Consider the following 16257-nt stretch of genomic DNA (forward strand, 5'->3'; position numbering starts at 1 on the left):
GAGGAAATATTCCTTTGAATTTCTCCTTATTTCATAGCACTATACTTACTCTCTGACAGCCAGGACCCTTTGTTTACATCTCAGTGTATTGGGTAATTACTTTCTTTGGAGAATTGCACTTTAATTAAATTAATTTCCTAGCTTTAAAGAGGAGAAAAGCAAGAGAGAGAGAGAGAGAGAGGGAGAGTGAGGTGACCCACAGAGAATATAGTGCCAACATGCCAGTTCCACGTGAGTCTTAATAAGGTTTTTGGCAGCTTTGGTGAGAAAAGCTATTTCCCTGACCAGTGCTCGTGAGTAGCATGAGGCTTGTGATGGCTGGACATATGAAGATGAACTAAACAGAGCCATAATCTGTCATTGCACCTCAGCAAGTATGATTGCAGAGTGGAAGGAACCATGTGGGCCAGGGAGGGGAGCTAGCAGGAATAGCTGAGAACTAACTGGACGTAGACACAGTGAAGACATGTTCCAAACAGAGCTAGGAGCTTGTCTCTGTAATTGCCAACCTGCTAGAATGACTGATTCTTTCCAACATTTACTTTAAATGACAAATGGAAACAAACAAGGCTTTGGGAGCAATGACAGAAAAATACCTGTCTGAGAGCAGAAATGGACAGATGTCTGGCACTGGAGGGGTAGGTGGCCGAAGCTTGGCCAGGGCCATGATGTGTTCGAAGGTGATGTCTGTCTGAGTGCTGGCATTCATGAGCTGCACTTCTGGGACCGTGCCATAGGCTGGTCTACTGAGAGGTGTTCGCCTTAACACCTGCACCACAATGGGCTCCTTGGCATTTCGAAAAGCTTCCACTGCCTCTTCATGGGTCGCCTTTGAAAGATCCTTCCCATTGACCTACAAAGATATAAAGACATAGCTCATATCAGAGCAAAGAACAGAGAGGCTGTCATGATACATTAATAAAAGGTGAGGAGGGAAGGTTTCAACCAGCCCTGATATGAATTTTGTAAAGGAATATTTAATTAGACATTGACATTTACTGAACGCTTTACCAACATGAGGACGTGCAGAAGATTAGAAAAACAATGACTTTTGTATCTTTATGAAGTATCTGGAGTTGATTAACTAATAAAACATCAGAATTATTAGTAAAGATTTAAAAATGTAAATAACATATCAGCTTCAGAAAATGTTCACCAAAATCTTCAAATGGGTAGAAATATTAAGTATATCTTGCTTTTTTTTTTAATGATCACTTAATCTCTTGGTGAGATTTTCAATATTTAATCAGTCTTATTTGCCTAAAATTAATTTTTAGGATTTTGTCAAATTTCCTTCATGTCTGTCATCTTTTTACTCAAGATCGTGTTATTGCTCACGTACATTTTATCCTAAATCCTCACTATTCAAAGTGTGGTCCGAAGACCAGCAGCATCAGCATCACCTAAGAGAGTATCAGAAATGCAGAATCCCTGGCCCTACCCTAGACCTATTGAATCAGAATTGGCAGTTCAACAAGGGTCCAGCTGATTTATATGCACATGAAGGAAGCACTGATCTAAAGTACCTCTGAATGAGTATACTATGTCCCTTTGGATCTTCATCTGTTTTAATTTATATCAATTTGTGATTCTCCAAGGCAGCCCTGGACATACAGAGAAAGAGATGAAGTTTTTCTTTGTCCTCAGTCATTGCTTCTCAGCAGAGGCAGAACCACTGGCATTTTGGAGAAAAAAATTATTCGTGGGACTCTCCATGTCTGTCTACTAAGGGCCAGGAATGTTCCCCAACCTTTCTGGCACCCAAAACACCTGCGTACTTTCCCTAACACCCTCTCGGGGTCAATACAGTCCATTCTCAAATAGTTGTCAATTTACTCTCTTAAAATGAGTCCTGATAACATAGCCTCTTAGTGGAATTTGTGTTTAAGTGAAGAACTCTAGAATCCTGAAACAGCTTCATGACTCCTACCCCAAATGAATTAATATGCTGGGTTTTGCAAATATGAAGAGATATTTGGTGGTGCAATACTGTGCCCAATATCCCTGAAATTATGCCATTTCTAGACAGCTAACTTAAACCGCCCGCCTGTTGGTGAGGCACTGATAACTGTTATGCACCAGCAAACCCTTAGAGATCCCTGAGTGCCTAAAAAGAAGCAAAGGAAGTCACTGAGTTGCAGTTGTAGAACAATTGCTGACATTCAAATGAGCACATTCTCTCTCCCTGAGTAGACAAGGAATATGTGTGTGCTCGCAGCAAGTGTGGGGCAATCTGGGGTAAATGATACAATGCCAGGTAGAAATCATCATGTCATGTACAGACAGGCTTAATGACCTGGAGGAGCTAATTTACTCAATGGACCCTGAAAGAGTTAATGTGCCTTCAACAAATGAGCAATTAAGTTTCTTCACTAGCAGAATATGTCCCAGTTCAGTTCTTGGATCACTAGTAAGAAACCCCAGTTGGAGATTTGACTAGGTACTTACCAGTGTGCACACACTCACTAATCTGTGTATTCACTCTCTAAATCTTCTCTCCATGGACTAAACTTGAAAAATTATCAGTGAATTTTCAGTGACACACCTTGGAATGTTTGGCTTAGGGCATATGGGAGTATGTGGACATGGGACACCTATGGACATAGTCATTCATTCCTTGAACTTCTGCCAGTGACAGGTGCTTGGGCCCGGGCTACCACTGTCTCCCCTGAGGATATGTAGTCAACAGATAAAAGAAATCCCAGAATGGAAAAGCACCACCTAAGATCTAGCCCCTCATGCTGAATGGTATCATCCCCTATGTTTCATACTGTGGTCATTATTTGTAAATTCCAGACTACGGAAGATGATCAAGTGGTAGGTAAGCTGGCTCTTTGGGAATTATCCTTTTATCACAACCGATTATCAACTATTTAACATCCACTGGAACTATGTCAACATATTACCTTTTCCTATAAGCCTTGCATCAAGAGTAACCCCTAATAGTGGCAGAATGTAATAAGACGGTGCCCTTTCTGAAGTAACCTTAAGCCATATCTGAAGGTAAAGGGAAAAATTTGTCACCAAGGTTTCTTCCAGTTACACATTAACTCCTCTTTTTTTTTTTTTTTTGAGACAGAGTCTAGCTCTGTTGCCTGGGCTAGAGTGCCGTGGCGTCAGCCTACCTCACAGCACCCTCAAACTCCTGGGCTCAAGCGATCCTTGTGCCTCAGCCTCCCGAGTAACTGGGACTACAGGCATGTGCAACTATGCCTGGCTAATTTTTTTCTAGATATTTTTAGTTGTCCAGCTAATTTCTTTCTGTTTTTAGTAGAGATAGGGTCTCGCTCTTGCTCAGGCTGGTCTCGAACTCCTGAGCTCAAACGATCCACCCACCTCGGCCTCCCAGAGTGCTAGGATTACAGGCATGAGCCGCCGCGCCTGGCCCTGTTAACTCCTACTAATCCATAAAGTGTGTCAATATGTAGTAGACAGACAAATGCCATTAATCTATGTTTTTCCCAAGGTGGCTGGGTCCCTTTCCTATGTGTTAATCTAGCCTTGGTATTCAGTATGCTTTTTCATTTTAGTGATCTTCAGAGCAAGGATAATTTTTTTAAAGTGAGTTTCCTACTGATAATGATTATATATTTTGTGTTCCTATACGCTCAGTAAGATTATTTTTGCAAAATCCAGACTAGTATAAAAATTTATGCAGAAACATAAAAATTACTGAAAAGTGTTTTAGGCTGGGAAATCATTAGTTCTTATTGTAATACTTAGTATATGCAGACAATATTAGAGTTCATACAGCAAGATCAATAGCTGTTGATTCTTGACCTGTACATTCATTCATTTACAACCATGGCATTTATATGCAAATTTCATTCTTTGCTCTAAGGACAATCAAATACAATCTTTAAAAAGGACAGTCAATGTAATCTCAGAGATCTTACTTCTCTATTGGGGAATGCTCTTTTCTTCCGGTTATCATGCTGCTGACCTCTATTTTCTTAAGCTATTTAATATCTCTCAAAGTAAGAAGTCTATGACCTTTAAAGGCTCTGTGGTTCCACATGATCCCTTAGAAAATGTAAGCATTGATGATACTAAACACTGTGTTTTTTCCTCACTTCGCTTGAAGTTCATCAACAGACTGTTAGCTAACCAAAAGGTCACCATTTTATAAATTATGCCTTTCACAAGAAAAAAAAAAGGATAGCTTAATTGGGATTTTCTGGCAGTTGCTTTGCTCAGTTATCATCAGTTACAGCTAGAGAGAAGAGTAACACTGGAAGAATACCTAAAGTTAATCCTACAGGAATATTTTGTATTAAGTTAACAAATAATAGCAAAATTTCATTTTTTCAAGTGGTTAGTTCCTAAAGCAACAACAAGGTATTTGGTATTTCATGTTGCCATATCCTTATTATTCTATTTCTTTAGCACTGTATTCTTTCCCTCCCTCCTCCTCTTTCCTTACTCCCTCCCTCTGACAATTTCTTCTCTGTCTTAAATTTGGTTTTGTATGGGTGACATATAAGTTTTATTTGTTTTATGAGATAAGACTGAAGATAGAAAAGCCCTCTATGAAAGGTGTCCCACTTTAAATAGGTAGTCAAGGGTGTAGATCCAACCTGTTTTGGTGCCCAGTAAAAGGTGGGAAGCTTTTTGCTAGAGGAGTACAGGGAATTTGATTTTCAGGAGAGAAAAAGTGGATAAAGAGGGTTGGAGGCAAAACTGAGGGGAGGAGATGCAAGGTAGTTGGAAGATTAAAAAAAATACTCATGGGTTATGGGGTTCGAGTTTGAAGCTTACATGCAGAAGGATTTCAAGAAGGATGGCAGATTGATTGAAACATGCTATAGGGAAAGAGACTTTTTTTAAAGGGGTTGTTAAATGGAATGAGTGAGAGGGTAGGGCGTCATAACAAATACGAGTAGCATATGAAGTAATTCCATCTATTGCTATTACATCTGGCATTTTGATAACTGTGGCCCAAACTGATTTGGTTCTGTTGCATTGAATTAACTAGATAACAACAGAAAAGATTCATGTGATTGATATTTAATAAGAGGCTAGCAGTCCCAGAGTGGGAAGACTGGACTCTGAAATGGTGATTAAGCCACCTGATTTGAGATAAATGAGAAAGCAGACACATTATACAAAAAGAGGTTATGAGAATTGGAGACCTCAGAAAAAAGGAAAGGAAGATGCCGATGATGGAAATTCTAGGATAAATAGTGACATGTGGTTGTCTTCACACAAACTAATGTGGGAATTGGAAAAAAGTGAAAAGAGTGGTCTTAATGATGTGAAACTTGAAAAAGCTGTAAGATATATAGTCAGATGAACTAACAAGTGAGTATACAATAGGAAAATAAAAGAAAAATTAACCATAGGACACTATTTTCTGAGGTCTTCCCCTCACCCTTGCACTTATGAATTCAGTTCTACACAGACAAATATCCCCAAAAACCAGATATTCAAGGGATGCCTTGTAATAAATATATACAAATTTTTAGAGATATGAAAAATAAGTGTCTTGTTTCTAAAAAGGTATTATTTTCCATTACATTGATAGCATAATCTTAAGTGGATAGAGAAAAAGCAGTCATTTTTCAGCAATTCATGCAAAAGATGTGTGAACACATTTGTTGTGGCAGATGGGCTAATTAATCCATAAGCAACTTGTGAATGTTAAGTAAAGAATATAGCTTTTCATACGTAAACCATACCATGGTAATGTTTGATGAAGCTTCTGTTTAACAAATAATCTACCCTTTTGGATATACTGCAAAATCTGGGCCACTCATCAACGACTCCCCCAGAGTGATTAGTGGCTTCAGCTTGGATGTATGTTGTTCCACTTTGATTACTCCTCCAAATCCAACCACATGCAAAATTTTCTTGGATATCAGAAAACAAACAGTGTTTTTTCCCCCCCTTTTGAAGTGCAAACAAGCGCATGAACAACCAAGTCACTCTGGTGAGTTGCCATTTCCAGAGTCAGCTGTTTGGGAATGATAAGGTTTCCAAACCTCTGTGCCTCTTATAAAAAATAAGGGCTTCTAAGCATCTATGCCTTTCAAGGGAAAATAAATATAAGAATACTCAATAAAAGAAGTATAGAATTCCAAGGATTATGTATAGTTGATACAGCTCAATTTCAAATCAAGAGTAAGTATAAAAAGGACTTGCATATTATAATTCTGGTTGGATATGATACTGCACCCGATAAGTTTACAAGATTTCCCACCCTTACAAATAACTATGGTATTAATTTTGACTAAAGTCCCTACGGAAAGCAGATCAGATTCTCCACTTGGTAATTAGGGAGGTGTTGCCAAAGTATGGTCTAGTAACATTTTACAGGATGAGGAAATACTATTTAAATTGCTGCTAAAATGTTTGATATAGGAGGAATTTAAAGTAATCTGAACCCTATATTCATTGTAACACTTGTCATATACAATTTTAAAATTATTTTTAAGAAATTTAAATACACTTTTCCCTAAAATTTGGTATGCTTGATTCTATGTGAACATCTGTTACATAAATTGAACATAGCATAGTGTCCAAAATATTTATAATAAAAAGGACTCGCAGAATAGGAATTGCGCTAAATTATATGAAAACAACCTAGTGAGAGATTGACTAAAATTAATTTTGACTTTTCAAAAAATGTTATCAATGAGCAAAACAATCCTTAGTATGTAGGTTTGTGTTCATCATATTTTAGAACATAAGTACATAAATGTTACACTGTATCAACCCCAAAGTCCATTTAGTACAGGGTTCTGCTTTTGACAGTGCTATGACTGGATTTTTGGAAGAAAATATGGTAATTATCACATGTGACCTAACAAACAGACTTATTCAAAAGTGCTCCTGGGACTCCTTCTGGCTTGTCTGGACAATGAGGGACTGGTGGCTTCACTTCCCTGTTTATGGGACTGTTGTAGCTTCGTTGAGCTCCACAGTCCTCAGGTGGTGGGCAGTGGGCTTTCCCAGACAAATGGAAATAAGTCACATGTAACGGACCCAGTCAGACTGAACCTCCAGTAGTCTGTTCTCTCACTGATAATGTTCCCTGTAAGACAAGAGAGCAACAGTGGGTGGGCTTCGTTTGTTGAGAAACATACTGTGTCCAGCACTTTCTGGCCCCCTCTGTGTGTTGCTGACTCCTGACTTGTATGTTTCCCCAATAATGACTGTTGCCTAACCTTTAATTTGTGACAGTTTGGGATTTGCCCTTACCAACCTCATGTGACATATTATACATTTACAACCTAGGAGAATTGAATACATTAAAAATGTTTATACATGTAACAATATTGAAATAAAGAATCCCAGCACGCCAATGAAATATTTAGAAAGACTATTATTACATCTGGTTAATGGACTGTGACACTGAGGTCACAACAGTGCGGTATGTTGCTTCCTGATCCCTTCCACAGAGAACTCTGATGGCGAGGGGCTCTCAAATGCAAGCTAGACTCCCCTTGTCATACTAAGATGTCATGGATCCATTATTTGTGACCTTATCAAGACTGTTCTTGAACCGATTTATAATTTTGGTTATAGGAAATCTAGGGGAATGTATCTTTCACAGTTTCTTTTTCCTTCTATTATCTTTTTTTTTGTTGCCTTATTTTTTGTATCCCTTCTTCTGTATTTTCTGTTCCTTTCCTTATTCCCACTGCCACAGATCTCTTCTAAGCATTCCCATTTGGGATTTAACACATTTTAAGAGTACTTATTTATATGAATTATTCCTGTAATTAAGGAATAGGTCATGATATACTCTGACTCTTACTGAGGCAAATAAACTAAAATACATAACATAGTTTTGCTTGCCTCTTTATAAGTAGGTTTATTTTCCCTCACCTAATGAAAGAAATTTATTTTCATTATAAATTACCCAATCTGGGGTATTCTGCTATAGGTGCAGAAAATGGACTAAGACAAAAGATTGGTACCAAGAAGTGGGGCTGTTGCTATAACAAATACTGGAAAATGTGGAAGCAGCTTTTGAACTGGGTAAGAGGTAGACACTGGAAGAATTTGAAGGAGCTGGCTAGCAAAAGCATAGATGGCTGTGAATGGAGATTTCGTGGCAATTCCGGTACGGGCTCAGAAGATAAGAAATGTAGGAAAAGTCTGAAACTTCTTAGGAATTACTTAAGTGGTCATGATCAGAATGTTTGTAGAAATATGGATGATGAAGGCCATTCTGATGAGGTCCCAGACAGAACTGAGGAACCAGATATTGGAAACTGGAGTGAAGGGCATCCTTGTTATAAAGCATCAAAGAATTTTGCTGAATTGTGGCCATGCCCTAGGGTTTATGGAAGGCACAATTTAAAAGTGATGAACTAGGATATGTGGCAGAAGAAATATCTAAGCAGCAAAACATTCAAGGTACTGCATGTCTTCTTTTGGCCACGTACAGTCATTCTTTAAGAGGAATGACTTAAAGATGAAATTTAAAATTAAAAGGCGAGCAGAATGAAAAAAATTGGAAAATTCACAGCTTGGCCATGTAAAGAATGAAAAGGCATCTTTAGGGGAGCAAACCAGGGGTGTGGCCAAGTGACCGTCTTTTTAAATGGATAAGTACAGATAGAAGGACGCCAGGTGCGATTCATCAGGACAATGGGGGAATGACCCCAAAGAGATCTTCAAGGCAAGCTAGGACTTTGAGGGCAAGGTTTTCAGAGAGGCATCCACAGGACCTCAGCTTTGCTGCCCTGTATTGCCCTGGGGTTCTGCTTCTTGAATTCCAGTGCAGAGCCCCTCGGCCACCCCAGCCATAGCTCAAGCAGGCCCAAGTGTGGCTCAACCCACTGCTCTGGAAAGTACAAGTCCCTAAACCTTGGCAGCATCCACATGGTGCTAATTCTGCAGGCGCGGAGAATGCAAGAACCGTGGGGCCATGACAGCCTCTTTCTAGAGTTTAAAGGATACGGTGGACAACAGACAAAGACTTGTCATAGATATGGAGCCACCTCAGAGAGTCCCCACTAGGACAATGCCTAGTGGAGCTGTGGGAGTGGGGAAGCTCCTGAGGCCCCAGAACTGTAGGACTATCAACTCCAGCCGGAGAAAGCTGCAGGCACAATAGTCCATCCTGTGAGAACTGCTGAGTGGACTGAGCCTAGCAAAGCCCCAGGGGCATGGCAATCCCACCCGAGTGCACCCAGGATGCAGGACACAGAGTCAAAGGACATTATTCTGGCCTTTTAAGATTTAACATTGTTTTCCCTCTTGGGTTTTTGACTTGCTGGGGACCAGCTGTCTTTTTCTTCTTGCCTATTGCTCCCTTTTCGAATGGGGATGTCTGTCCTATGCCTATCCCACCCCTGTATTTTAGAAGTAGGTAACTTGATTTCATAGGCTCACAGCTGGAGAGAGTTGTCTCAGGATGCCTTGAATCTCACCCATATCTGATTTAGATGAGACTCTGGACTTTTGAATTGGTGCTGGAACAAATGAACACTTTGCTTCTATTAGGATGGCATGTATGTAGTTTGCTTCTGAGAAGAACATAAATTTTGGGGTCTGGGGTAGAATGCTATGGTTTAAACATGTCCCTCAAAGTTCATGTGTTGGAAATTCAATCGCCAATGCAACAGTATTGAGAGGTGGAACATGTCTGTCTTGTTCTCGTGTGCTCTCTCACCATGCCATGCCTTCCACCACGCAGGCACTAGCCAGATGCTGGTACTTTGATATTGGACTTCCCAGCCTCTGGAAATCGGAGAAATACATTTGTTTCCATTATAAATTAGCCAATGTGTGGTATTCTGTTATAGCAGTAGAAATAAACTAAGATATTCCCTCACTATGAGTTTGTCTAGAGTTTCTCTTGATTAGGCTCAGGTTTTGTATTTTTGGTGGGAATGCCAAAAGTGGTGTGTGTCCTTCTCAGTCTATACTATTGGGAGGCATGTAATGTCTATGCGCCCATTACTGGTGATGTTAACCTTTACGACTTGATGAAGGGGGAAGAGGAGAGATAATGAGAATATAAAGCAAATGTAAAATGTTAATTAATGTCAAAATTTGGGGAATCTAGGTGAATTGTATTTGAGAATAGTTTGTACTATTCTTGCAACTTTTTGATAAATCTGAAATTATGCCAAAATAAAATGTTTCCAAAATATTGTTATATCTTTATTAGCTAAAAACAGATTCATTTAGAGTTTACAAATATTGATAATTATAAAGAACTGATGGATGAAGAACTTCCTATGGAATTTGTTTCTGTATCTGCATATATTCAGAGAAATAAATTTCTACTCTGCTCCAAATGTATTTTTTTACTCCGTGTGTGTGTGTGTGTGTATGTGTGTGTACTCTGTCTCTTTCTCTCTCTCTCTCACACACACACACAATCACACATTCCTACAAGCAAAAAACGTAGATTGGTTTCACCGACTTTATCACTGTCATAACAATTCATCTATTGACTATCACCTGAAATCCTGTTCTTCTCCAAGCTGAGCTATTTAAAAAGATAGATGGCTGCCTTCTGGCTAATTGTGGGAGTTCTTTCATTACTATAAAAAGAATTTTCATATCTCAAGTGATTCTCTAAGCAGTGAGTAATGACCTAAATCTTTGGAGTAGAGTCCATTGACGAAATGGTAAGATAACAACTGCTTACTGACCTTTTACTTCCTAAAATAATACTGAGCTGATGTAGGTGATTATTAATAAACCTATCCATTGAGTTCTGATATACCAGATCCACGTATGTTAAACTTAATGAGAAAATTCTGGTAGAGACAAAATTTTCTGCAACAAGCCTAAGGATAAAAAGACATAAGGCACATGTAGGGCAAGTGTTCTTAAAATGAACTAAAATTATTTCATATGGGGGGGAAAAACATTGTAATTAAACAACTCAGATCTTCTAAAAAAATCCCCAAAGTCCCCAAAACCAAAAATCCTACTAACAGCATCAGTAACTGAGGATTTGGACAGAGCTATTCATCTTTCATATCCCTTGAACAAGAGGAAATATGCTCTTAGCCCTTGGACAAGATCTCTTTGTCCCATCTTTGTGATGAGAGCATTAAAGGATGTAGAATGTAAAAAATAACCTCAGCACTTAGCCACATTAGCATGGTGCCAAATAAGTGCAAAAAATAACTATTTGTTAAGCCAAAGAGTAAATTGTACCACACACTTATTAATCAAGGACTAAGAGACTATGAATTTTTATAACAGGACTTCTGTCATAAAAAATCAAAGGTGCTGAAGACCATCTATGAGAGCAACATAATGCTTCGTTATTTAAATGCTTCTGTACAAAAAGCACTGAGTGACAAGAAACTGTCAGTTCTGTTCAGTGTAGCAGTTTCAGGGCCTAAAAATGTGCTTGGCACACACTTGACACTCAATAAATATGTGTCAAATAAATTTTCACATATTTCTCTATCAAGACTCACCTTAAAACAAATATAATTGCATTTATCATTAAAATTATTTGGGCTCACATGTACTTCCCAGCTCCATTCTGTAGCCCAGTTATCCACATTATTCCTTGTACTTAAATATATTGTACACACGATTTGTAAGTGGTAAGGCCTGGACTGCTCTGCTTTCAAGCTCCATGGATCATTCATTGTTGCAATAGAAAAGAATATGGGTGTGGGAATCATTCAGAACTGTGATGCAAACACAGTTCTCAAGACTAGCTGTGTGACTTTGAATAAGTTATTTAAACTCTCTGAGCTTTGGCTTCTTCCTGAAGAGAAGGGATTATAACATCCACTCACAGAACTGTGGATAGAATCAAATAACTAACACAATTAAGGCAGCTGGTACAGTGCTATGGTGTTGATACTTCCTTCCTTCTCTCCTTCCCTTCCTTCCTGAATAACTCTTGAGTGACAGATTGGGCTATTCTCTGGGGATGCAAGTTACAGTCCTGGCAGTGACAATGACAATGATACCCATTAGACTGAATGAATACTCACAAAGTGCCAGGAGCTGAGCCAAACCCTTGGCCTGTATTAGCCCAATTACATCCAAGAATAGTCATGAGAGGTAAGTATGTTATCTCCATTTTTAAGCTGTGGAAGCTGAGTGAGGAAAGGCACTTGCTCTCACAATCTGGGTAAAACAACGTGTATACATCTATAATTACAACCAAACTTGTAAAGAGATGAAATAAAGGTATTAACAGAGTTCCGTGGGAACACAAATGGCGACTATGCCTGGGACTGCAGGGATTTGACTCCAGGATTTGATATTTGAGATGAGTCTTAAAAGATGAAAAGTTTTATAAATTGCAAAGATGGGAGAAAGGAAAGGAATCCCAGGGTAAGGGCATGAGCAAGTCTTCTGGAGCCCACTGAGAGATTTGGAGAGACTGAGTATAGAGGGATTTGGGTGAGCATTGGAGGAAGAGGCTGGAGAGAAAGAAGGCTTTGACACAGATCCTAACATCCTCAGTGGGCTATGACAAGGGATTTGTTTTCATCTGAAAAGTAGCATTGCCCTTATTTAGGTTTTGGGGCATAACTCTCAAGGCTGTGATGAGACGTAACTGAATGGAAGCCACAAAACCATTTAGGAAGTTAGTGGGAAAAATGATGAGTGCCTGGGTCAGGGCAGGGATGGTGTGATGGTCCAACTGGGGGAGGATGGAGAAGGTTTTCAGTGGTGTTCTGAGGCTCTCTCATTCACATGGCATCCAGTGGGCCCTACCAGATTGGCAGATTTCCTACAGCAGTCTAGCCTCAGTTTCTACTCCAGCCAATTAAATCCACACTGTGCAGAAATACAGGCTGTTAACAGTTGAATTTTAAGTATATAAAAATATAAAGATAATCTAAGTAGATGTTGCCATCCCCTAAAAACTTATATTTTCAGTGGTTATTTTAGGAATCAAAAATCACTTCTTCCAATATTCTGATACTTTGCTTTTCTGGTTATCACCCACCTAGTGAAGTGGATAACTATTTCATCATAAATACAGTCTCTCTCTCATCTTTCTCTCTCTCTGTCTCTCTCTCTGTCTCTCTCTCTCTCTCTCTCTCCTCTCTCTCATATCAAAGAGAATATATAGGAGTTTTACAACATGGATATTAACACAAGAAAGTAGAACTCGAATTACATACAACTGTCTTTTTCAATACCAGTATCTCTAACCTAGTGCCTGTATGATGAAAGGTATTTCACGCTAGTTTAAAAGGACAGAACAAAATTTGAACAAATAGCCATCATCCTAGGAGAAGCAGGAGGTTTAAATCACTTTCAACAATCAATTCTGCCATTTGAGTGCAGTCTGACACTTGTTGAGCTCAGTCGATGACACAAACCACAGTAAAAAGCCAAGCCCCCAGGGAAATTCACAAGCTTGTATATCGGCAAGTAAAACCACCTGAACTTGTGCCCGTAACCTTCCTAATACCATGCTCCCAACTTCCTCAAATTCATGGATTTGGAAAAGAAATACTTTGTTCTATATTAATAAAAAAAAGGTAGATTGTTGCCAAAGGCAAAAAATGAAGTAAATGCATTTAAAATAGCAACTGATGCCATTTCTATAAGACAATTGAAATTTGCCCCATTTGATTGACATGGCTGTCTCTAAGTGCACGTCGAAATGAGTAATAATAACAATAATAAACATTTGTTGAGCACTTATTATGTGCCACATGACTCCATACTATCTGTTACTAGAGGTGCAGAAATTATTATCATATTCATTCTATAGATAAAGATACTAGACAGATTTGGCAACTTGCTCAAGATCACACAACTACTATACCCAGGACTTTTCTGTAAATTTTATTAATTAGTTTTAAACATTGATAGGAGTTTTTGTATAGAAGCTTTAAAAATTGGACAAGAGGATTGGTGGGAAGTTTATTCTTCTATTTCTTTTTAGTAAATACAGAAATTCATAAGAGTACAATTAAGTAGTGAATCAAATCCCGATCCCAATTCATAAGAGCATGGATATTGTCTTAACTTGCATCCTTGGGACAAGAAAACTCCAGTTGCAAAGTGAAAAAATGTTTCTGTAAAATGAATAGGTTAGAGAAGATGCTATCCAAGATTTCCTTAGTTCCAAAAATCTGTAAAAAGGTATGCATAAAGCATGAATAAGCACTATTCTCTTTGTACAACCCCTGAAGTTTCTTAAAACCTTGGTAAAGAGAATCCCCTCCATTTTTTTCTATACGTGAATCAGGAAAATCTTAGGAAGGAGGTGATTCAAGTGCCTGTCAATCTATTATTGAACTTTTTAACCTTAAGTCCCCTAGTTCAAGGCCCAGCCCAGGCCAGCCATGATGGAAAGCTGCCTCACAACAGTTCAACAGTCACTGAGATAAGATAAAGTTCCAAGGGGAAAGGACCCTTGGGTTCTTTTCCCTTAGTGGACGCAATCACAGTGAATTATTCAAATGGAATTTCTCTAAACAGTACCTGGACTGTATGGAGAGTTGTAACCAACTCAAGGTTTTGGCCTTGTTTGGGTGTATGTATGCATGTATAACTAGGCAACAATATTTGGGGTGCCACTCTTTGAAAACTGTGTCTTATCCGGCTCTAGGTCTGCTTCAGGAATCAAACCAGACAGGGCAACAAAGCAGGTGCAACTCCATCAAATAGAGTCATCATATTCCTAAATTTAAATTGCCACAAAATTTTTTCTCTACTAATACTGTTGATTTTATTTTGCTTCATTTGGAGGAGTGGGGGAGAGGGCAAATTTTTGTAAACTTACTCCTTTCCAACAATTAACATCTGTACGCTTTTGAAATAATTTTCAGCAGATAAAACAATCCTGCCAAGGCTCAGTAAAAGCTCTCCATTGTTCCATGTCTGCACAAATTACTTTGCATCTCTGATGATTTTATGTACATTTAATCACTAAAGATTAATTACATGGCATACGGAAACCAGTGAAACACTGAAGAGATAACTTCAGTTTAAGTGCACATGCAGCTAACTTGTGGCTTTTTAGAACAATTTTAATTAAAAGTACTAGAAGAATCATCAGGCTGAAAATATTAGGAGCTCTGGGATGGATGAGCTTAGCATAGCTAATTAATTGTATATTTAATCAAAGCAGCCTTTGGCTGTAATTAATAATCTATTTTCCTCTGGTAATAAATATTTAGTTCTGTAAAACAGAATTTATAATTTTCAGAATGCCATATGCACAGAAGAGTGAGACAGAAAACAAGCGTTTCCACACCAGCTTTCAAGGCAAGGTTGATTTTGTTTAGAGAGGATGTTGTCTATATCTTTTTCACTCGTTTTAAATGTCATCTCACAGTGGCAGCTTACAAATAGCTATCCCAGAGTGACTTGGACATTTCAGAGGTGTAAAGAATAATCCAAAAGAAGTGACTAGTGGAATGCTAAATGAAGTCTGATTTTTCTTACGCCACAAAGATCTCATACTTTAGAGAACTTTGGGTAGCTCTATCTTAAAATGAATGCTAGGACGGTTAGACTTGGCCTTAGACTTTCTTCCCTTCATTTCCTTTTAAATGACAGAATGAGACTCAACCACCTACAATCCAGGAAAATGTTCAAATCACAGAGGGATGTTAAAACACCCTCTTCCTTAGAGCAACCTGATAGCTTTTACTTTGCATGGTAAACAGCCTCCCCTTCTCTGCTCTTCACATATACTATTCATGCCAAGTATAGCATAAATTTGCTTTTCAGATCCTTTCCTTACTTTTTGACACAGGAACTCTCTACCAGGAGGTAGTCACATGCTTTTCATATTATCTAAGATTTCTTTCTTCTCCTTATTTTCTTGAAAGCAAGACTTAAATCCAAGAGTTTTGCATTAAAAGATAATAAATTAATCTTAGATGATAGTTTTTTTCTAACCTGTTACAAATGTTTTAATATGGGAAGCTTAATTAACTATCACTTTACCATTATTGTTTTATATTTTTTAAGATTATTATAGTAGCATGTAGGAGTTACAGGTTGTCGAATAAATAAATCCTTCACGTAAAAAACATCTTCTTAGATTATGGAGAATACACATTTTTGTATGCGTCTGATGCAATTGCTTTATACACTAATCAATTCATAGCATAAGTTCTATTTTTCTGGGGGTTATGTGGTCTTCACATGAATATGTATGAAAGAAACACATATGAATTAGGTTATTAAAATTATATTAAGGGAAAATATTTTTATATAGTCTATACTGAGCACTAATAAAGGTCTAGGAACCAGACACAAAATAGAATAAAACACAAAGGCAAAAATTTGTAGGTTTCCCAAAGGCCACCATTAATATCATATGATCAAAAATAACTC

The 16257-nt window shown here is 38.2% G+C and overlaps 1 protein-coding gene across 2 annotated transcripts in view; it reads right to left on the bottom strand.

Annotated features, from left to right (window-relative positions):
- The window catches only part of PDZRN4 (PDZ domain containing ring finger 4), a 386305-nt gene that overhangs the window by 70842 nt on the left and 299206 nt on the right, over positions 1 to 16257 (bottom strand). For both annotated transcript variants that reach the window (XM_012638428.1, XM_012638427.1), the window contains one exon: positions 597 to 853. In XM_012638428.1, coding sequence (XP_012493882.1) covers positions 597 to 853 — 257 coding nt within the window. The remainder of the gene's footprint in view (positions 1 to 596; positions 854 to 16257) is intronic.

The sequence above is a fragment of the Propithecus coquereli genome, unplaced genomic scaffold (genome assembly GCF_000956105.1).
Source record: "Propithecus coquereli isolate 6110/MARCELLA unplaced genomic scaffold, Pcoq_1.0 Scaffold13, whole genome shotgun sequence".
NCBI classification, from domain to species: Eukaryota; Metazoa; Chordata; class Mammalia; order Primates; family Indriidae; genus Propithecus; species Propithecus coquereli.